The sequence below is a fragment of the Triticum aestivum genome, chromosome 3B (assembly GCF_018294505.1).
Source record: "Triticum aestivum cultivar Chinese Spring chromosome 3B, IWGSC CS RefSeq v2.1, whole genome shotgun sequence".
NCBI classification, from domain to species: domain Eukaryota; kingdom Viridiplantae; phylum Streptophyta; class Magnoliopsida; order Poales; family Poaceae; genus Triticum; species Triticum aestivum.
In genome coordinates this window covers 695,619,312-695,641,811 of record NC_057801.1, presented here as the reverse complement: position 1 = coordinate 695,641,811, position 22,500 = coordinate 695,619,312, and the positions used below count along the sequence as shown (strand labels likewise).

The following is a 22,500-nucleotide window of genomic DNA, read 5'->3' as shown; positions in this document are numbered from 1 at the left end:
TTGGATTCACCATCAGAGTCATCTTCACTTGATGTTTGAAAGTAAGCATCGCGTGAGTTTACCTTGGCACCACGTGCCATGAAGCAATAGGTGGGAGCCGAGTCGTCCTTGTCATTGTCATTAGTGTTGCTGACGGAGCCATTGTCTTCAGAGTTGAAGATGGACTTGGCGACGTAAGTTGTAGCTAGATCCAGACTCGCAACACCAGAATCGGACTCCTCCTCAGACTCCACCACCGCCTCCTCAGAAGCAGACCCCTCCTCTGAATCCATCTCCTTGCCAACAAAAGCACGAGCCTTGCCAGATGAGCTCTTCTTGTGTGATGAAGACTTGGAAGAAGACTTTGAGGATTTCTTCTTCTTCTTGTCATCGGAATCATATTCTTTGCTCTTCTTCTTCTTCTTCTTCTTTTCATTGTCCCACTGTGGACACTCAGAGATGTAGTGACCAGGTTTCTTGCACTTGTGATGGGTTCTCTTCTTGCTGTCATGGGTGGAAGCTTCATCATTTCTTGAGCTGGATCGTGAAGACTTTTTGAAGCCTTTCTTCTTGGTGAATTCTGGAACTTCTTCACAAGCATAGCAAGCTCCTTTCCAATGTCTTCAGGATCACCAGAACTGCAGTCAGATTCTTCTTCAGACGAGGAAACAGCCTTTGCCTTCAAAGCGCGAGTTAGGCCATAGTTGGGGCCATAGATATCTCATTTCTCAGATAGCTGAAACTCATGTGTGTTGAGCCTCTCAAGTATGTCAGACGGATCGAGAGTCTTGAAGTCAGGGCGTTCTTGTATCATCAGGGCTAAGGTGTCAAATGACGTGTCAAGTGATCTCAGTAGTGTCTTGACAATTTCATGCTTCGTGATCTCAGTGGCGCCGAGTGCTTGAAGCTCATTTGTGATATCAGTGAGGCGGTAAGATGTGAGATGGATGTTTTCATTGTCGTGTCGCTTGAAGCGGTTGAAGAGGTTGCGGAGGACAGTAATCCTTTGATCTCGCTGAGTTGAGACGCCTTCATTGACCTTGGAGAGCCAGTCCTAGACTAGCTTCGAGGTTTCTAGAGCACTCACACGACCATACTGTCCTTTGGTCAGATGACCACATATGATGTTCTTGGCGGTAGAGTCCAGTTGAATGAACCTCTTGACATCAGCAGGAGTGACACCTTCACCAGTCTTGGGAACGCCGTTCTTGACGACATACCACAGATCGACATCAATGGCTTCAAGATGCATGCGTATCTTATTCTTCCAGTAGGGATATTCAGTGCCATCAAAGAGGGGGCACGCAGCGGAGACTTTGATTATCCCTGCAGTCGACATAGCTAAAACTCCAGGTGGTTAAACTGAATCACACAGAACAAGGGAGTACCTTGATCCGATACCAATTGAAAGGGCTAGTTATCGACTAGAGGGGGTGAATAGGCGATTTTTATGAAAGTCTTCAAAACATGGGAGTTTCAAAGACAAACAATAGAAATGACACTATTCGTATGCAGCGGAAGGTAGACTACACTAGACAAGCCATAGTCAAGTATTCAAAAGCACGAAGACTATCAGCAGCTAGGTAGTAAGGATCAAGATGGAAGATATTATGAAGCCAATCAGACCAAGTAGTCATGCAGTGAAGTCAAACAGATAATGCAAGCAAGCAATGACTTCACGAAGACAAATTGTAAGTAAAGAGAAGTGAGAGATAGAACCAGTCGCTTGGAGGAGACAGAGATTTGTTCGACCAGTTCCAGTTGCTGTGACAATTGTACGTATGGTTAGGGAGGCTGAGATTCGACTCAGAAGATCGTGTCTTCACCTTATTCCCCGTGAGCTAAGGACACCCAGTCCCCACCCAATCACCCAGGTAAGTCTTCGAGGTAGACTTCCAAACCTTCACAGACTTCGTTCATTGGCAATCCACAATGACTCTTGGATGCTCAAAACGTGACGCCTAACCGGCTGGAGGATTCACAGTCCTCAAGTGTAACAAGTCTTCAGATCACGCGGACAGAAAGACTTCAGTGATGCCAAACACTCTTTGGGCTCTGGGTGGTTTGGGCTTTGTCCTCGCAAGGATTCTCTCTCACAAGCTTCGCAGGTGGGTTGCTCTCAAATGACAAAAGCCGTGCACTAACTCTGAGAAGCCACCAATTTATACTGTAGGGGGTGGGCTATTTATAGCCACTGGGCAACCCGACCTGATTTGTCCGAAATGACCCTGGGTCACTAAGGAACTAACACGTGTTCCAATGGTCAGATTTCAAACACACGCGACAACTTGACTTGGGCTACAAGTAAAGCCGACTCATCCGACTCTGGATAAGATTTGCTCTCATTGTCTTCGCTCGAAGACATAGAATTTGGTTGAGCATCACTTCAGTCACTCTGACTTTGTTCACTTGGACCCCACTTAATAGTGCGGTGGTTCCTATGACTCAACAAAGAAGAAAAGGAAACAATGAAACAGCTAAGTCTTCACGCTCCATAGTCTTCATGCGATGTCTTCTCATGTCATAGTCTTCAACGTGAATAGCTTCACAGACCACGATTGTCTTCAATGTCTTCACACATTTTTAGGGGTCATCTTCGGTAGGTAAACCGAATCAATGAGGGACTACTACCTGTGTTATCCTGCAAATCTCGCAAACACATTAGTCCCTCAACCAGGTTTGTCGTGAATACTCCAAAACCAACTAGGGGTGACACTAGATGCACTTAGAGTCGGCGTCCTCTCATTGTCTGCCGTGACCCATATGTCGGCCGGCCAACCACCGTTCGTGGTCATAGTAAATGTGCCCACCTACTTCGGGCCTGCTTAGCAGTGGGTGGAAGGGCCGCGTGCCCATCCTTTTACCGAAAAAGGATTTCACCCCGCTTTATAAATAAAGCAACCAACGAGGACAAAGTCCACAAGGTATCATCTGAAACACACACACACCCAGCGCCACTGCGCGAAGGTCTAACACAAATGCACGAAACACAACAGACAACACAGGTTCAGTTGTGGGCACAACACAACAAGCCCAACAAAGCAACAAGGAACGCACAGACAACAAACGGCGGCGGCGTCGATGACGAAGAAGAGCTAATCTGGCTTAGGCGGTGGTGGGGGGAGCGGTGGAGCCATCCGGAGAGCCATCGCGTGAAGCTTGGTGATGATAGAGGTGATGGCGTCTCTCTCCCTGGGGCGGTTAAGCGGCCGCCAAAGCTGCAAGTAACTAGACCATCTGAACAAAGCGTCAGTAGCACGACGAAGAGGGATACGCCGAATCACATGTTTATTCCTAACAGTCCACATCATCCAGGCAAGGACCGTAATGGTCAGCCACCTAATGTGGCGCAACGAGGGGGAGGGGGATCGCGTGGAGTTCGGCAAAGAGAGTAGGGAAGTTGGTATGGTCCCAGCTTCCGCCCACAATCTCGCGGAAACGGCTCCAGAGGAACTGCGCAGACACGTAGGTGAAGAAGATATGGTTCGAATATTCTTCAGGCCCACAGAGCGGGCAATGCCCATCACCAGGGCCATTGTGCTTCAGAACCTCAACGCTAGAAGGGAGGCGGTCGTGAATCCATTGCCACAGGAAGAGCCTAATTTTCAAGTGGAGGCGAATCTCCCAAATGGAGGAAAGAGCCTCATGGTCGAGCGAGGGGGCGATGGCCAGATAGAGAGATTTGGTGGAGAATTGACTGGATGGCTCAAAGCGCCACCTGGCGCGGTCATCGTCAGACGTGAGCTCTGGCTCATGGAGAGCAATACAGTCAAGCAACTCCTGCCAGTCCGCATTCTCAGCAGGACCAAAAGGCCTTCGGAACGCAAGCCGCCCTAAGTCCATAAGGGCGGTCGCCATGGAGATCTGAGGGGCAACCGCGATGGAGAACATGTCCGGGAAGCGGGCCGCCAGGGGCGTGTCACCAGTCCAGCGATCGAACCAGAACAGCGTGGCGGTGCTGGAACCAATCTCGATCGAGATCCCGATCCGGAGGACAGGGAGAAGCTGAATGATGCATTGCCAGAACTGGGAGCCCCCAGATCGCTGACAGAAGACAAGAGGCTAGCCTCAGAGGTATTTCTGCTGAATAATGCATATCCACAGGCCACCATCTCCGTTGCTAATCCTCCAGAGCCACCGAGTCAGAAGGGCAATATTCATGCGTTTGGAGGACATGATCCCAAGGCTGCCCTGGTCGCGAGGTTTGCAGATCTCGGACCACCTGACCATGTGGTATTTCTGCTTATCACCCTCGCCGGCCCAAAAGAAGCGCCCTTGAACGGTTGCAATCTCGTGATGAAGAGTCTCCGGAAGGTTGTATAAGCTCATGATGAATAATAGGAGGCTGGAGAGGGACGAGTTAATGAGCATCGTACGTGCTGCTTTCGAGAGTCACCGACCCTGCCAGGGCTCGACCAGGTGTTGGAGCTTCCCCATCGTGGGGCGTAGCTCGGCCACCATAAGCCTGGCGTCACTAATGGGTATCCCTAGATAAGTCGTGGGGAAGCATTCAAGCTGGCAGTTAAGCCGATCCGCTATGCTCTGTCGCTCGTCTTGGGCGTAGCCCAAGACCATAACCTCACTCTTGTCGAAGTTGATCCTAAGGCCGGACATCTGCTGGAAGCACAATAAGAGGAACTTGAGGTTCGAGATATCACTCTCAGAGCCCTCCACCATGATAATGGTGTCATCTGCATATTGGAGGAGGGAGATCCCGTTGCCTCCAACAAGCTGCAAGACAATCCCCTTAATGTGTCCCGCCGCCTTCCCCTTATTGAGTATGACCGCCAGCGCATCGACAACTATGTTGAACAGGAATGGGGAGAAGGGGTCGCCCTGGAGGACCACACAGAACATGGGGAAGAACGGGCCGATCTCCCCATTAATGTTCACCGCGGTGCAGCCAGAAGAGACCATCTGCATAACTCTGTTCACCCACCTATCATCAAAGCCCTTCCAAAGCAAACATTCCTGAAGGAAGGTCCAGCTGACCGTGTCATAAGCCTTGTGGAAGTCCAGTTTCAGGAAGACTGCCTTGAGGTGTTTGGAGTGCACCTCATGGAGAGCTTCGTGGAACACTAGGACTCCATCAAGGATATAGCGGCCTGGATGAAGGCCGACTGATCAGGGTGAGTGATCCGGTCAGCTATAGGGGCCACCCTAATGGCATACCCCTTGGCGAGGATGCGGAAGATGACGTTAATCACTGTAATTGGCCGAAATTGCCGGATGTCCGAGGCTCCCGTCACCTTAGGGATGAGAGTGATTACCCCATAATTCAGTCGGCCGAGGTCAATGGTCCCAACCATGAACTCGTAGAATAGGGCCATCACCTCAGGTTTGATCACCTCCCAGAAGGTCTGGAAGAACTTCACTGGGAGGCCATCCGGGCCTGGAGCCGAGGAGGGGTTCATGCCCTTAATAGCCGCCCAAACTTCCTCTTCCAAGAATGGGGCCGTGAGGGCCGCGTTATCTGCAGGCGAGACGCAGCAGTGGGCAGGCCAAATGTCTTGCGCAAGGGCATGACCTCCCTGAGGGGAGGTAGAGAATAGGTCTCTGTAGAAGCCATCAACATGCGCCCGGATGTCCTCCTGCCGCTGAAGGAGGGTCGGACCATCCCATAGGAGGGGGATGGAATTACGGAGCCTACGGCCATTAGCAATAGCCTGGAAGTAGGCAGTACTAGCGTCCCCCTTGAGGACCCAATTCTGCGTACCTCGCAAGTGCCAGTAGGCCTCCTCGTCAGTGTACATGACTGTGAGCTGATCTTCCAAGTCGTATCTAAGCATCCATTCGTCTGCCAAAAGACCAGCGGTGTCAGCCCACAGGTCGAGTGCCTGGATGCCCTCAAGGAGAGCCTTCTTCCGGTCACGAATGTCCTGACCCACGTTTGCACCCCACCCTTTCATGAATTGCCGCGACCACTTGGCGCAGAAATGCCAAGAATCGACGGCCGACAGAGCCCTATGGGGGGTGTCCCTTGCCTCACGCCACCTGGCGACCACCGCGACGGTGAAGCCTGGTTGATGCAACTAGAAGGTCTCAAAATGGAAGCATGGCAGCAGAGGGGGGCGCTCATTCTCCGAACAGAGGAGAAGGGGAACATGGTCGGAACCAATCCACGTAATCGCCCGCAGCGATGCTAGGGGACACCGAATGTCCCACTCAGGGGAGGCAAAAACTCGATCAAGGACCGAGCGAGTTGGATCAACTTGGCAGTTAGTCCAAGTGAACCTGGCCCCGACACGATCGAGTTCCCGCATCCCCATATCAGCGATGCAATCATTGAATAATTGCATCCGAGGAAAGTTCACTAGGTTATTGCTCTTGTCTTCTTCCGTCCGGATGAGGTTGAAATCACCGCCCACTACTACCGGAAGCTGGGCCGACGCAACCTTCCTCCGGAGCTCAGCGAGGAAGGTGTCCGACCTGCGGTGGTCGGCCGGACCATAAACCGCAATGATCTCCCATTTAAAACTGAAGGATCTTTCGAAGACCTCCATGCTAACAAAGAACTCGCCCCGGTCCATGCCCCGAACCTCAAGGGTGGCGTCCTTCACACCTAGGAGACGATGCCACCTGAGTGATCCGTACTCCCACTAGAAGGGAGCCAGTGCCAGGCGAACAGGTCAGAGCTCAGATACTCAAGTTCCGACAGGGAGAATTCAGTATGCATCATTTCTTGAATGGCTACAATGTCGATTCACATGTACTCAATGAGTTGGCGGCACCGACCATCTTGGCCGAAATCGTGGATGTTCCAGAATAAGGCTCGCATCACGCATCCATCGGGGGGCTGCTTGACCCCAACACACGTGAGGCGCTCTGGGTGCAGAGGGCGGCGGTACGGGAGCAAGTGCGGCCCTAGATCTCAGCCGGGGCAGCCGACGCACGGGGAGGGGCGCTCAGGGTGGTCCCGAGCGGCGCTCCAGCGGTGGGAGGAGGGCGTGCACGGGCCTCAAGGAGCCGACCATCAAGGATCTCCCGTGCACGGATGGCTTCTATCTGGACTAGCGGGAGGGCAACCTCCCTGCGGAACACTATGGCCGAGTCCGCTGCCACCTTAATGAGGTGGCCAAGCGGAGCCGACTCCAAAGCAGAAAAGGAGCATGTAGCAGAGGTGGTCGGGATGATCATGGTACCTGACTTGAAGTTCCGGGCAGCGGCCCGGAGGGCCGCCAGCTCGGGGATAGGAAGGGTCGAACCACTCGTCGGCCTGGCCGCCTCAATTCAAGCACTGCAGCGCGAAGAGGACACCGGGGTCGAGGTCGAACGACCCCTCCTGGAGTAGGCCGTAGTCCGAGGGGGAGGGGGAGGACCGGCCATCGGAGTGGTCACCACCACTGCTAGGCCCACGGAAGCAGAGCTCGAAGGCGCCAGGAGAGGAGCAGGGGTCGTCACGCAGGGAACGCCAGGGGAGGGAGGTGGGTCTGCAGGTGTCTCACCCACCACGGGCGGACTAACCGGTCGAGCCGGAGAGCTAGGTGCGACCTTCGGAGGCACCGGAAGAGGCGATGTCGGGTCTAGGGCCGAGACCCCCAGCGACGCCAACTGGAGATCGGGCGCGGGGGGGGGGGGGTCGGGTCGAGCAACACCGAGTCGGCCCTGGCTGGAGAGGAGGCGAAGAGTCGAGGGAGATGATGTCGGGGGAGTGGGGCGAAGAAGCCGGAAAGACCTGGAGGCTAGCATCAGAGGGGTCAAGTCCGTCATCGAGGGACGGGGAGCCGCCGCGTGGGTACGACCCGCCCCACCCCCACCCCTGGCGGCTGGCACAGGTGGCTGGTCATGGTGGGGGCTGTCCTCGGAGTCGTCATCATCGTCCGAGCCAGAGGGGTGGCCGTGGCGAGGGTCGCGGTCGCTGCGGTGGCCACCAGCACCACCCCCATCTAGGCCGCCCCCAGGAAGTTGTCGTCGGTGCGAGGGCGGCCAATGTGGTTGGGGGGCTCGGGGGAGACGCGGAGGTCAAATCCCTGGTCATTGAAGAACACTCGGATGGTGGCACGGAGCTTGGAGGAGTCGAGAGATTTGACCTTAACCCGGACCTCCTCCTCCTTGTGGAGGGAGAGCTCATCGACCACTACCACCTTGCCGAGGATGCGAGACATGTTCCGGATGATCCGCTCGGAGCAGGCGATGTCCGGGAGGACACCAATGAGGATACAGGTTGTGTCCAAGACCGCGACCGCCAAGGGGTCCCGCACCGGCACGGAGATGTCCACCACTAACTTGTTGAGAGCTAGGGTGATGTCTCCGCTGCGGGTGCCGTACCCGTGGTTGAACACGTCCAGGAAGACGACCGAGAACTGGCCTCCAAAGAGTAAGGTGACCTACCAATCCCAGGTGCAGTGGTAGAGGTGGTTGAGCACGGCCTCAATCATCTCCGGCGAGGCCACCCCATCCTTCACGGTAACAATGGCCAAGAGCGATGGTGAGGGGGCAGGGATGTCGGGCACCTCGATGTGGAAGTAGCCGAGGCCCTCAATCCCGTGCCCGTACATCATCAGCTCCTCCACCACCGGATGGTCAGGGCAAAGGAAGGCGGGATGGTCCGGGTCCGAGCAGAGGTAGCAACATTGAGGGCGGGTACATGCCACCTGAGAGTGACCAGAGAGGCCGCAGTTGAAGCACTTGACGAGGTCGGAGGAGCGGTCGTTGGGGAGGAGAGCGGTCATAGTCGAGGCGGCGAGATCCCGGGTGGCGCCTTGGCCGGGGCAGTGCCGTTTGCACGTCCAAGATCGCGCTTCTTCTTGCGCTTGCCACCGGGCCGGCCCCGTCCCGCCCCATTGCCGGTCGGGGGGAGACTCGGCTCACCCCAAGGTGGCTGCTAGCAGCGAATCGCGGCGGCAGTGGGAGGGGGGGCCTGCTGCCCATGGGAGCGGCCAGGGGAACAAGCGCGGCCGCCCCGGGCCAGGGAGCGGCTAGCATCCCAACGGTGCGGAGGGGAAGGTGACCAGCGTCGAGCCTCGCGCTGGTCCGCGGCTGGGGGAGGCGAGCGGGAGCGGGAGCGGCCACGGCGGTCCGCACGAGGAGGAGATCGGCGTGAGGGGAGCGGTGGTCGTCCCGGGCAGGAGACCGACACTCGCCGCGGGAGGAGAGCTGTCGGCGGAGCTCGGACTCATGGCGAACCGCGTCGGGGGATGGGTGGGAGGATTCGCACCGCTCCTCCGCACGGGAGGGTTCAGGGCGGCGATCGTCGGCGCACCGCTTGGGGCGCGTCCCAGCATCGTGCCACTCGCGGGTCATGGGGTCCGGCGGCGACGGGGGAGGAAGCGAGGTGTTGGCGGCGAGGGACAGGAGAGCGAGGGTTAGGGCACGGGAGGAATGGGATGGGGGGCGAGGGAAGCCCGCAGGCAGCCAAATAGGCCTGATGGTCGGGCAGGCCGGCCCACCAGGACCGCAACTAAGGCTGGGCCCGGAAGCGGAGCTTCCAGCACAAGCCCATGGCCCAAATCTAGGCCCAACACTAGGGCGGCCCACGACCGGGTGGCCCAGCCAGCGAGACAGGGCAGTAGCGACTAGGGTTTCCCCTAGTGCTGCGGCCACCGGCACGGCCGCGACCGGCGCCGGTGCAGGGGCTCCAGTGTCCATGGGGCGAGGATGAGGGTTGCTGGGCGAATAACGAAGTGAGGAGGTGCCAAAAGCCACAATGAACGGCCGAAACGGCGAGGAGCGGGCGACCACCGGTGGAGATGACGCCGCCGGGAAGGGGGCATGCCGAGAGCCAGAGGAAGCTGCCGCCGAGTGCCATGAGGATTGGGCACGACCCAGGTCGGACCGCCCCGCGACGCACCACGCCGGAGCGCGACGGCGGCGAGCGGTACACGACCGAGGGTCGGCCCTTTGGCCAGGCGTCGGGAGGACGGGGAGCGATATCGGCTGCGAGCATGGAGTGGGGAAGGGACTCCCCGAGTCGGCGCGTCGACCAGCATTGGGCGCAGCACAGCCCGGCGAGCCGGGGGTGTACGCCGGACGGTAGGACGGCCAGCGGCGGAGTCATCATCCTCCACCAAATCCGCCCAGCGCAACGGCATCGACTCCCCGTCGGGGGCGGCAGAGCACGGGGCGGGCGGCCCAGCAGCCAGCATCCGCGAGGCGTCGGGAGGCGGGGGCGTTAGAGATGCCTGGAGCACCACAGGGCGGCGGAGGCGTCGGCGCGGGCATGCCAGCCGCGGCTGGCGCGGTGCCGACAGGGTCGTGGGAGGAGACCACCAGAGCCATCGACTCGACCTATTTGATCGATGGGGTCCGCGCTCGTCCTTTTAATGGAAGCGTGCGAAGGGGCCGGCCTCATCCACTCCCATCGCCCGTCTCCATCTTGCATCGCCTGCTCCCTCGCCGGCGACCAGGAACCCTAGCCATCCATCCAGCAAGCCAACCATGAGGATCTTCAATGAGAAGGGGAAGGGCAAGTGCAGTGTCGACGCCAGCTCTTCCCGCGCGCCTCCTCCAACGCCGCCGCCGACTCTGTTGGGTAAGTTGCATAGAAAACAAAAGAAATCTACGCACATGCAAGATCTACCCATGGAGATGCATAGCTACAAGAGGAGCATCTACATACCCTTGTAGATTGCTAAGCGGAAGTGTTTATCAACGCGGTTGATGCAGTCGTACACCTTCACGATCCGTCCCGATCAAGTATCAAACGTACGGCACCTCCGCGTTCAGCACACGTTCAACTCGATGACGTCCTCACCTTCCGATCCAGCAAGAGAGGCAAAGTAGTATATGAGTTCCGGCAACACGACGGCGTACGTGATGACTGTGGTGGTGAAGAATAATCTTCGCAGGGCTTCGCCAAGCACAACGAAAACTATGACGGAGGATAAACTAGAAGGGGCGGGGTTGTCGACACACGACTTGGTGAATCTTGATGTGTTCCGGGGCTAGCCCTGCCCCTCCATTTATATGTTGAGTCCTGGGGTCGTTTCTTGGAGAAAGAGTCTCCTCAAAGTCGGTTTAGCCTGCAAGGCAAGAGTCCTTCCCGGACTCCAGGACCAGACGCCAGGGTCCTTGGCGTCTGGCCCCTTGCTTCCGCAAAACTGCCTTTTGCACCTTCCTAAAGCCATGTGGGCTTTACCCCATGGCCCAATTAAAGTTTAATCATACCCGAACATTTCGGGAAACATCTGAAACCCCTTCCGTTGAATTCCGGAACCATTCCATAGACCAAACACTATTATCCCATATATCAATATTTACCTCTAGACTATTCCGGAGCTCCTTGTCATGTCCGTGATCTCATCCAGGACTCCGAACAGCATTCAATCACCTCCACCCTGCACTGTGTCCGTTGCATGCCCGTCCATTGCCACAAGCACCACATTCGCATCTGCCGGCCTTCTGCTACTTGAGCGGCGATTTTGTTGTGCCTTATCTTCTAGGCGAACGTGATCGCTGAATCCACCTCCATCGCCGTCTATGGCAACTTCTTGTACGGGTCCATGCATCGGCGGCAACAGGAAATTGGGTGGAGAGCGGCAGGAGGGAAGAGGAGAGTGGTGGATTGTGTTGCGGAAATAGTGCAACTAACTATAAAAGCGCGGGCTCCGGCTTAGTTTTGGGTGGGCCTGGGGTGTCGGATTCATACAGGGCTGGTGTCTGGACTCTCCCAAAGCCACCTGGTTTGGTTCTAGTTTGTGGGAAAACGGCGGTCTGAGAGCAACACCAACGCGACGACCCATTCCATATGCGCGTGTCCGTTTGGGTCGCTGTTACGTCTCCAATGTATCTATAATTTTTTATTATTCCATGCTATTATAGTATCAATCATGGATGTTTTAATGCAACTTTATGCAATTATATATCAGTTTTTGAGACTAACCTATTAACTTAGTGCCTAGTGTTAGTTGTTGTTTTCTGCTTGTTTTTGGATTTTCAGGAAATCGATATCAAACAAAGTCTAGCCGAAGAAAAAACTATGGATTAATTTTTTCTGGACCAGAAGAGACCCTAGAAGGTTCGGGAGAAGATCTGACGAGCCACGAGGGAGCGACAAGCTCGGGAGTTGCACCCTAGGGAGGGCCCCCCGGGCTTGTGGGCCCCTCGTGGCGCCTCTTGACCTAATTCCACCTCTATAAATACTCAAATATTCCCCTGACATCAGAGAGCCACCCGAAATACTTTTTCCCCGCCGCAAATTTCTATCCCACCAGATCTCATATGGAGGCCTTCTCCGGTACTTTGTCGGAGGGGGAATCGGTCACAGAGGGGCTCTACATCAACCTTACTGCCCTTCTAATGATGTGTGAGTAGTTTACCACATACCTACGGGTCCATAGTTGATAGCTAGATGGCTTCTTCTCTTTCTTTAATCTTGAATACTTGGTGCAATTTCCTTGGCATAATGGCTCGCTGGTCTTCCACACGAAGGTTGGTTCGCAGCCGCTGCCGCCAAAGATTATTGCCACATGCCCGGCAGATAAGCTCTACAGCGGCTACCATCTTGAGGAATGCGACTCGCAGATCCTGCTTGTCGGGTATACCGACAGCTCCATGACACACATTTTGATCTACAAACACGAGGACCTCATCTTGTAGAGGTTTGTCCCGGTAACAACCATTGGAGACCGAGCCCTCTTCCTTGAGGATAGGAGCATGAGTGTCCCCTCTAAGGCCTTGTACAATGGGAGATGCTTAGAGGAGGTGCTTAGAGAAATAAACCAGGCTTTTCTTAAGCACCGGTGCTTATTTGTAGAGGATAGACGCTTAACTAAGCGTCTCTCCTGTAGAAATAGGCACCGGTGCTTCAAAAAAACTCGGTTTATTTTCGTAAGCACCTCTCTAAACACCTCTCATTGTACAAGGCCCAAGGCATTGCCAACCATCGTTGCTGCTTGCTGAGACAGTTGTGTATACATATCCAGACATCCAGTGAATGGCCGTTTTGCGCAATACTGTCTCAGTACCGGTGCTTGGTCTCAACCATTCGATGGATATAGTGATGGCTTTAACCCAGGTCCTTATAGCCTCATGCAACATGTCATTAGCTGCTGCATTCGCAATGTTTGGTATGCCAGAGGCCCTATTTTGTGTGTCATCACAATTGTTCCCTGGATCATCTTATTTATTTACTGTGCCATTCTTCTTGTGATCCTTTTAGGAACAAAGGGCTGGTATATTCTGAAAAGGAAACCAGAAAACCTGGATGGCTTTGCTGGAAGGTGAAGAGAAAGCTTCGCATTTGGGTAAATCTTACTCACAATTAATGCTCGGTCTTTTGTACTAACAACATGATAGTTTTAGTTACCACCTCTGCTTTTATTCTCTTATAGTTATAAATAACCAACCAGCCAGCTAGTCACAATAGTTTATGCCCTCGATCAAACCCCAACTGAAAAAGAAACCTCGACAGTCAGAACCGAGATTTTGAATCGTTTAAAATTTCAGGCTCCACGTAGCCAGCCCGGTAACCAAAAATCAACTCTTAGAACCGGAAATTGCCTAGGCAGGATATGTTTCGTACCGTGAAAACACCTGAGCTAATAATAACGTACAAATTACTTAAATCACATCAATTAGTAATTAGTATAAACCTCTTGCATCTACGATTGACAGGCACAGGCTGGTGAAGACAGATGAGATGGAAGACTTGCAAGTACAGCGACCGTACATTTTCATCAGCACAAGGATGGATGGTCTACTTGGGAGATGTGAGTTTGCTGGTGTCGCTGGACGAGTCCCCGCTCACCAGTTCATGGAACGCCTCCACTTTCACAGGTGGCACCCGCATGTCGTACGAGTTCCTACAACACAGCGCGGATCAAGGGATTGAAGCAGTTGATGGCGGCATAAAACCGGCAAAGAACTGGGGATACTTACATCGACTGCGGCGCTTGTTTGAACTGCTGCGCTAGCTGGACTTGGGCGCTCTGGTTTCCAGACATGCCCAGCTGCTGCTGCGCTAGCTGGACTTGGGCGCTCTGGTTTCCAGACATGCCCAGCTGCTGCTGCGCTAGCTGGGCTTCGGTGCTCTGGTTTCCGGACATGCCCAGATGCTGCTGAAGCTGCTGTTGCTGGTGGTGGTGGTGCTGCTGGAGCTGTTGCTGCTGCTGCTGGTGGTGCTGCTGGAGCTGTTGCTGCTGCTGGAGTTGTTATTGCTGCTGCTGCGGCTGGAGCGGCGGCTGCTGCTGCTGTTGCTGGTGGTGTTGTTGAAGCTGCAATACCTGCTGTTGCTGGAGCTGCTTCTGTTGCTGCTGCTGCAGTAGCTGCTGGTGCCTCAGCTACTGCATATGTTGTTGTTGTCTGGTGAGAGATCCGTACGGGCTATCAATTTGTGAATCCATGGTGTTCTCGAGCTTCACGTTTACCAGGGCCTGGGTTTTGTCCGACATCGTAAGAGCGCCGCGGGGGGGCATCATTTGGTTCCGCCTCATCCACTGTTGTTGCTGCAGCAGCTGGTGCTGCTGCTGTGCTGTCAGATTCTGGTTATGGATAGTCATTTGAGGAGTGTACTGCCTCTGGAGCTGCCAATTAAACATATTAACTGTGTGTTAATGTTAGGGGCAGCATGAGAAAATGATGTTATGGTTTCACAGAGAAGACATTTCCGAAAACAGTAATAGTTTCAAGTGTGTGCATAGATGATAAAAAGAATAGCATAGAACTCGCTAGGTCGCAGCGGCGCATCCTGGCTGACCAAGGTTCGAATCCCATCAGGAGCGAATTTGTGGTATCTCACCCGGGTGGGCTCTCTCTTAATATATTGTCCATGGGATCCTCCCCATTGGATCACAATAAAAAGAATAGCAACCATTTGACTAAAAAAATGCTTCAAACAGTGGCTAATCAAACAAACAAATGTAGCAGAAGCAAAATAGTTCCCATCACTGTGATTAGTGACCATTCAAAACCAGCCGGGTGTCACAAAACCAGCTGGTTCAGTGGGCGAATGTAGAGACTGAATTCTAGAACCACTCCCAGTTCAATGGGTAGCCAATCACAGTGAATGGCCATACATGAGTTCTAGGAGTTGGTTCCAAGTTGCAAGAGTTAGCAGAATTTTTCTTTATATGACTGAACAATTAGAAGAATACCCAAATCTCAAAGATACTTGCACTAATTATAATTTGTAAGTGCCTCTAAAAATAGAAGTATCAGCAAGATTACACAGCTGTCGCGATGACCAGCCAGAAACCAATATCCATTCTCATCAAGTGAATTTACTTGTGGGCAGCTTAGCCAAAGAGCTTGTTTACACTACAACACGTTAATAACACAAAACGTTCTGTTCAGGGCGTTTTTATAAACACTTCAGAATAGCATCTAAGAAGGTGTTCTATCAGGTTCGCCCCAAATCATCTCTAGCTTAAGGCATTTCTGGAAAACACTTCGGACTGGATGAAGCTGTCAGGGCATTTTATGCAAATCACCACAAAACACAGCTGTGGAGGCGTTTTCTGGAAGCCTCAAATAGAAAGAGATTTTGAGGCATTTGTAAGAAACGCTGTCAATGGAGGGGACATGCCCGTTTATGTATCAGTAAAAAGGGCATATGGATTTCTTGCCAATAACATTACCTTTCTTGGTCTGGTGGTAAGTGCGCCACAATGTTTTCCAGCCGATGCAGCGTTCGAATCATGCATGCCTCTCTATTTATACAGTTTTTTTTTCTCGCGCGAGGTTGTTTTAGTCCCATACTGCTTGGCGAGAAAGTGTTGGAGGTAGTTAAAAGGGTGCAAACATAAGCAGTGTTTCAGAAATGACAAGTACTGATGCCATTTCCCTCGCTAATGGGCTTGTCTAGTCAGATTTAATTTAAATTCTCAGCCTGGAAAGAAAGATAGATAGCCATTTGGGACAGAAAAGATAAAAAGAGACAAAGAGAAGAAGACCCCATGGTGTTTGTTAGTTCTGTTTTTCGATTTTGATCGAGAAGTTTAGAGCGCTTTAGGAAATTGCCCCGAAACCTCGTTTGTGGCGTCTGTAAAATGCCGCTGAATGCCACATCTTTCAAGGCGTTACTGGAAAACGTCTCAGTTGGCTTTCCCCTTCATGAGCTTCTCTAGCATTTTATAGAAATGCCACACAAAACAATCGGAGGCATTTTTACGTCTTCCAGAGGCGTTTTAGAATGCCGTTGTAATACTATAAATGTTGTGGTGTTAGTTGGTTGAATCCATCAACTTTGGACAATTGTGGGTACATGCTTTTTAAATATAGTAGGATAAACAACTAATCCTTCTGAGGAAGGAAAAATTATGACAGTAGTGTACAGAAATGGTAGAAAAAGAAGGTAAGCAATGTATACACAACATTTAGATACGTTATAACTGAGCATCTTTCCTCCTCTCTCAGGCTATTAGCATTTCTAGCCGTCCGATCAGCACTTTTAAGCGTTTTTAGTCGTCCGATTAAGGGTGAACACCACTTACACTCGGTTCGCTCGCTACGAACGAGCGCTATCGTGACGGCCGCTGCTCTGGCGACAATTTTGGGCGTCCGCTGTTAAATTGGGCCTAATGGGCCTGAGCTGTCTTTGTACATGCATCCAAAAAGCTGGACTCTCCACGGTCCACGCAACCCTCGTTCTGTTCGCAAGGTCCCAACCCTAGCGTGGCGGCGGACGATGGGACGATGCACTACTCCCGTGGCGACGGCGCTGGGCTCCGACGACACAAGGACCTCCTTCATGTCCGACCTCTCATGCCAAGACTATGGCACTCCCACCATTGGTGCCGCTGACCAAAACATCGAGCGACCTCCCAGCGAGATAGAGCTGGATCGGTCGGCCTATTATTGCAGAGGAAGGTCAACGAACTGATTTGAGACAGAGAACAGAGGTAATGGTTCGATCCAGCAAACGCGGGCGAAGTGGGGCCGGTCGGGTGATGCGCTCAGCGAGGCGAGGCGAGGCGAGGCGATGAGAAACTGCCTAATCATGCGGGTAAAGTGCAGTTGATGCAGCAAGGAGTGATGGAAAGCATCAAATACCGCTGTTGAGTAGAAATTTATTTCGATATGCGCCGGCGTGGAAACTGAAGCATCAGTTCTCGGTACCCATTCATGGCAGCTAATGCGCACCTCCCGCCATCTCTTGATATATGTTTGCATCTAATTGGCTTCCAATGATACGGGTGTGCGCATCCCTCCCAACCTCTCCCATCCCCTCCCCCTGCCTATCTACCCATCAACCTTTGAAGATATGTCCACCGGTAGCGGCGAAGACAGTGTGCCAGCGTAAACAACATTACCGATGTTACTCTTGTGGCAGACCTGCTCTTCCTCGCCAGGGCGATGTGCACCATCCAAGTCAGCTGCCGCACAATTCTGCCCACCACCATGGAGAGAATATGGGCTTCCCCCAACCCTGCGATTGCTTGATATATAGGTAAGAGTCAGGCTTGTTTGACTGATAAACAGAGCTGATGCTGGTTTGCTTATCATCTGTATTTTTGCTGATATACGGATCATCATTTCCTACTTGCTGTGACTGTGAACCTGCAAGCTACACATTTTCATATTCCCGGAAATTTGGTCTGTTTTGTGTGATGTATGTCATTGGAGTATTGATGCATGCTGTTTCGTGTTATTTTCAGGGACGGTTATGCTTGTGAGGAGTACACAACTTTGCTTGGCTTGTATCTTCTCTCAACGAAGTATATACTGTTAGTGAGGTTTGTTGCCCCTCTATGGTTTGGCCAATTTTCTATTGTTTATCGCATACATTATCCTTTTCAGTTTGTCCATGTCTTGTTGTAGGTTGCTGATTATACAGACTCAATCACTGATCCTCCAGGTTAAACATATTGGGGGTCTGTGCGATGTAGGACACACAATGGTCGTCTTTGTCTACTACATACATCAAACAATCTGATTCTGTTCAGATGTTGATCCATAGTTCAATCGCTTTGGATTATTTCGATAAGTAATTCATCTTTTGAATTATTCATGTTTGCAGGCTCTGCAGCATAGAGCTTTTGTTATTCCCTGCGAAGTTACATTCACTATTTGTGAAAAGGAAAAGATGAACCGAGAGGTGCAGTCCGTTACTGGGAACATGTGTACATACCAAGTCAAAATGATTCATATGCAGTCTAGCTGTAGGTTACATTGTGATCAGAACTTTCTCTTAGTGCATTTGTATATAAATTGAACCATATATGAGTAGATATATTCTAAAAAAACACTGAGTCTGTGGTATATAGCTCTAGCTTTTATCTGCTCACATTCACACGATGATGATTATAAGGCCTCTATTTTTATCATGTATCTTCTCTCAAATGTAACGTTCTCCCTTTATCAATTACCAACAACATATGCATTTATTTAGCATGTATGATAATTTCTATGTTTGTCCTTGTAGTTATGGAATTCTTATCATTCTATCGCAAAAATAGATGGGCGCGGCAATGCGCGCCAGTAATGGTCTAGTAAAGTATGGTAACCAGCAGCAGTTGCTAACCTGTTGGGCTTGAAGGAGATTATTTTGATTTTGTACTTGTGCATCTTGATGAACTGGGTGGCTAGAACTCCCCATCTTTGTAATCTCCATTAAGGGTCCAATGTTACTAAATGTTACATAAAAAACGAAATCATGAGCTCAACAGTGAGCAGCCTTTCTCATCTTTGGCAATATTTGTCCTAAAACATAGTTGCACTACAAAGAGCAGCAGAACCTAATCTATTGCATCTTTTAAAGTTCCTATGGAAGATCCAATTTCTACAAATCCATCTTTATAAGTAAAGTTCTCGGCCACCCAATATGCTTCGTCCCATACATAGAAAAACTTACAAAAGGCTCCTAACTCTTCAGCACTTAGCAACAGACTGCATAAGGAGTAAATCGGCAGATCACACACGAAGGGGTAGCGACACAAGCCCACTTACCTAACTACTCTTTCGGCTAGAAGGTCCATGAAGTATACATAACTTTCATGCGGCACAGCTTGTCAAGCACTCAGCACGCGGTTGTAAGCGCCCTCCATAAGAGACTGCTCGAGCTCAACCGCGTGCTTGATGCAAGGATTCTCCAGCGCTTTGGTGGGCAGAGGCTCCAGCTCAGTGTGGAACTCCGCAATTCTATTCTGGACCAACAGCCTCAGAAGGTTAAGCCCCATAATTGGGTACTCAACCGGTGATGGAGGAATTATGCCACTGCAAGTATCAGCATGATTTAGTATGATATAGCATAATATCAATCGACATGTTGCAAAAGAGGAAGTGCTAGATGTTTTTAGATAAAATATCAATTGACGTGTCCAGACATTTTGCAACATGTTCTGGACCTGACGAAGCAAACATCTATTGCCGAATAAGATGTGAAAATAAAATAGTCGACACAAAACAATTGCCAGTTTGACAAGGGTATTGCGGCTCACCAGCAGGCGAGAACCTAAAAATTCCATACAAACCCAATCTACATGTATAACTTGGCTTACAGATAATAATTTCCAAGTTCGACTACCCAACTGAACCCAGCAAAATTAGCACCACATAACTCATGCAGGACTAACCCAAAAAACACTTCTGGTTTAACTCATTTAGCAACTTATACCCAAAGAAAACCAATAACACTTTATTTCTTTTGACCTTCCCATGATAATCCAATGGAAGATGAAAACTCATTTAGCAACTTATACCCAAAGAAAACCAATAACACTTTATTTCTTTTGACCTTCCCAATGATAATCCAATGGAAGATGAAAGAGAACAGAGAACGATACATGCATTAGAATGACAGCCTACACAATGCAAAGACAGAGAAAACAATTGCAAAGTGGTAAGAAGAAACTAACCATGTGTCCATGTAATAAGGCTTGAGGTGGCAGAAGTCCCTTTCAAATGCATCTTGATCTTCTGTTTTCACACTGAGAAGAACTGCATGCTCATAAATGTCCCCTGAAAGGTTTCAGATTGATTTAGTAGTTGCTCTGTCAAGGAAAGGATAATTGGAAGGCCAGAGTATAATTCTAATTAGCTGGATCATAACAACATAGACACACATTTTCCTCAAAAATCAGGACACAGGTTACCACAATCGACATAAGAGTTCATGCACAACATAATAGTACTATCAAAATGAACAAATCTTATCATCAAATACAAACATCCAATGCAAAGTCCGAGGTCAAGTCGAGAAAGCACAATTTTTTTCCCAGAGTTCACATTATCACAAGTTCACAACTGACAAGCATCACTAGCGTCAGTCCTAGGATGGGATCATATTCAAAGCATCTATAAATTGATATGGCAGCAACCAGTCAATTGAAACTCCTAAAGGTAAAACTGCATGACCAAGGCAAATCAGATCCAGTGTTAGGCCCATAAAGATCTCCAGTCACATCCTCAAGGTAGTATTACCAAGAAACCAAACGTATCAACTAGTATTACAGATCGATTACACATGGATTGCAGTTAACTGAAGTACTGAACCAAGTTTCAGCTGAGCCAAGGTTAGAGTTGCTGAACGAGTCATATCACGACACAATCTGAGACAGCATTACAGAAACCAGACAACCACAGCATATATCAACCAGAGACTGATCAACAAGATGCAAAGCATCACCGATAGACAAAATCTTCCTGTACCTAAACCATAACATAGCAGCCTACCAAGAAAAATTCCCAACACTTGCACCCTGCTCACACCGTCACACGGATAGAAAGCATCATCGCAACCCCAATGTCTGACCAACTCAACAGAGCAAAGTTATCTTACTCGCAAGTTTGAGCTCCTCCACGGCATTGGGCGTCTGCTGAAACAACGGAGGTAGGCTGGGGAACTTGGTGAGGAGGGCCTGCAAAAGGAGGAAGCTTCACGTGTCAATTCAACCAAAAAGTAATAAAACCTAGAAAATAAAGATTTCGAACCCTCCCGGTCCCGGTTGAAAGAAACATAAGGAAGGGAAAGGAGAAGATTCGAGGCAGCAGGCAAGGGCGGGCGCACCTTGAGCTGCGAGAGGAAGTTGGAGCAGACGTCGAGATCGCTGCGGAGGTAGGCCGCCTTGAAGCGGGCGAACAGCTGCATGACCTCCACCAGCTTTGGATCCATCGGCGGCGGCGGGGGCGGCTAAGCTCGTGCGTCTTCCTGTACCGCGGATTCGAGTCGAGGCCTCGAGGGAGCCGACGATTTGATGGGATTCTAGCGCTCAACGAACTATTTTTTGTTCGCACCGTCAGCCGCCGCCCCGCGAGCGTAACGCGCGTTCCTATACGAGAGCTCAGCCGGATTGCAACATGCCCGTGTGGCCGTGTTGCAGTTGTAAAGGACGGAGAGCTATTCGCAAAATAAAAGAAAGAAAAAAAGACGGAGAGCTTTTCGCAAAGGACACGACTAATGTCCACCCAGTCGGACGTTAAGCAAAAGATGCGGACGATCACATATGCATGCGAGCTTATTAGCTAGCAAATCCCGTGCGTTGCTGGCGAGGAAACACATGCACCCAACCTTGTTAATGATTCTATGCATGCATGCAAACTAAAAGATAAAGCAGATGATGTCAGCAAAGATTTTTCATATTTTGAAACTTCAAAATGTTTTGTGGCTCAAACCATTGGTCAGCTTGATAAACTGTATTCACATAAAAGATTCGCCGCGACGAGACCTCCGGAACTAGATCTCATGTTGGTATGTTTCGATGACTATTTTTTTCGGGTGAAAAGTTATCAGGCTTAGCCTAATAAGTTATCACCTATGTGGTACGCTAGTTACCATTATATTTGCATGGAAATTACCGGGGCATAAAAATGGCTCCTCCAACATTCTCTCCACATGCAAAAACAGTAGAGCACAGGAAACCTGATGTCATTGTAAATTCTCGCTAATTTGAAGATGTAAAATATTTTATAGCTCATACTGTCGTTTTTATTGAAAAATTGTTTTCACATAAAAAAATCATCACGATGAGAACTTCAAAACTAGATCTCATATTGATATGTTTTGATCACTTTTTTGGTCAAAGGTTACTGTAAAGTTATCAGTTAGGTTATATGTATATTAACATGTTATTTATAAAGAAGTGGCCGGAGACGTGTTTTCAACGACTTCTTTTCCCCGGGTCAAATTTACCGTGGTATTTATATCTAAGTTATCAGCTCCAGATGCATACATTACCGTGCTATTTGCAAGAAGTAACCGGGTTATGTTTCAATAACTTTTTTTCGGGTCTAAAGTTACCTCGTTGTTTATACATATGTTATGAGGTCTATAATGTGTGAGTTGCCATGATATTGACAAAAAAGTTACAAGAGGTATATTTCATCAACAACCCTCCCCCACCCCTCACCACTGTCGCCAAAGTTATCAGGATTGGGGCACATAAGTTATCAGGTCTGTCATGTGTGAGTTATCATGTTATTCACATAAAAAGTTGCCAAGGGTATATTTCATCAACCACCCTTCCCTTACCAGGTCACCAAATTTACCAAAAAGACTGGGGTACATTAGTTATCAAGACTATGATGTGTGATCATTTACCGTGCTATTCACATAAAAGTTATCGGGGGTACATATTATTAACCCCCCCCCCCCCCCCCGCCAAAGTTTTCTGGTCCGGGTACAAATTATCAGCCTGCGATGTGTGA

The 22,500-nt window shown here is 50.5% G+C and overlaps 1 protein-coding gene and 1 pseudogene across 1 annotated transcript; both read right to left on the bottom strand.

Moving 5' to 3' along the window:
* Positions 1–13,615: 13,615 nt before the first annotated feature.
* On the bottom strand, positions 13,616–17,258 carry LOC123067713 (putative uncharacterized protein DDB_G0271606; annotated as a pseudogene).
* Positions 17,259–18,233: 975 nt separating this feature from the next.
* Positions 18,234–21,111, bottom strand: LOC123066099 (26S proteasome non-ATPase regulatory subunit 8 homolog A). The gene is made up of 4 exons (XM_044489251.1): positions 20,864–21,111; positions 20,636–20,714; positions 19,713–19,815; positions 18,234–19,071 (listed from the first exon to the last, which is right to left on the bottom strand). The coding sequence occupies exons 1-4, from the start codon at positions 20,966–20,968 to the stop codon at positions 18,867–18,869; spliced, it is 492 nt and encodes a 163-aa protein (XP_044345186.1). The 5' UTR covers positions 20,969–21,111; the 3' UTR covers positions 18,234–18,866.
* Positions 21,112–22,500: the final 1,389 nt, after the last annotated feature.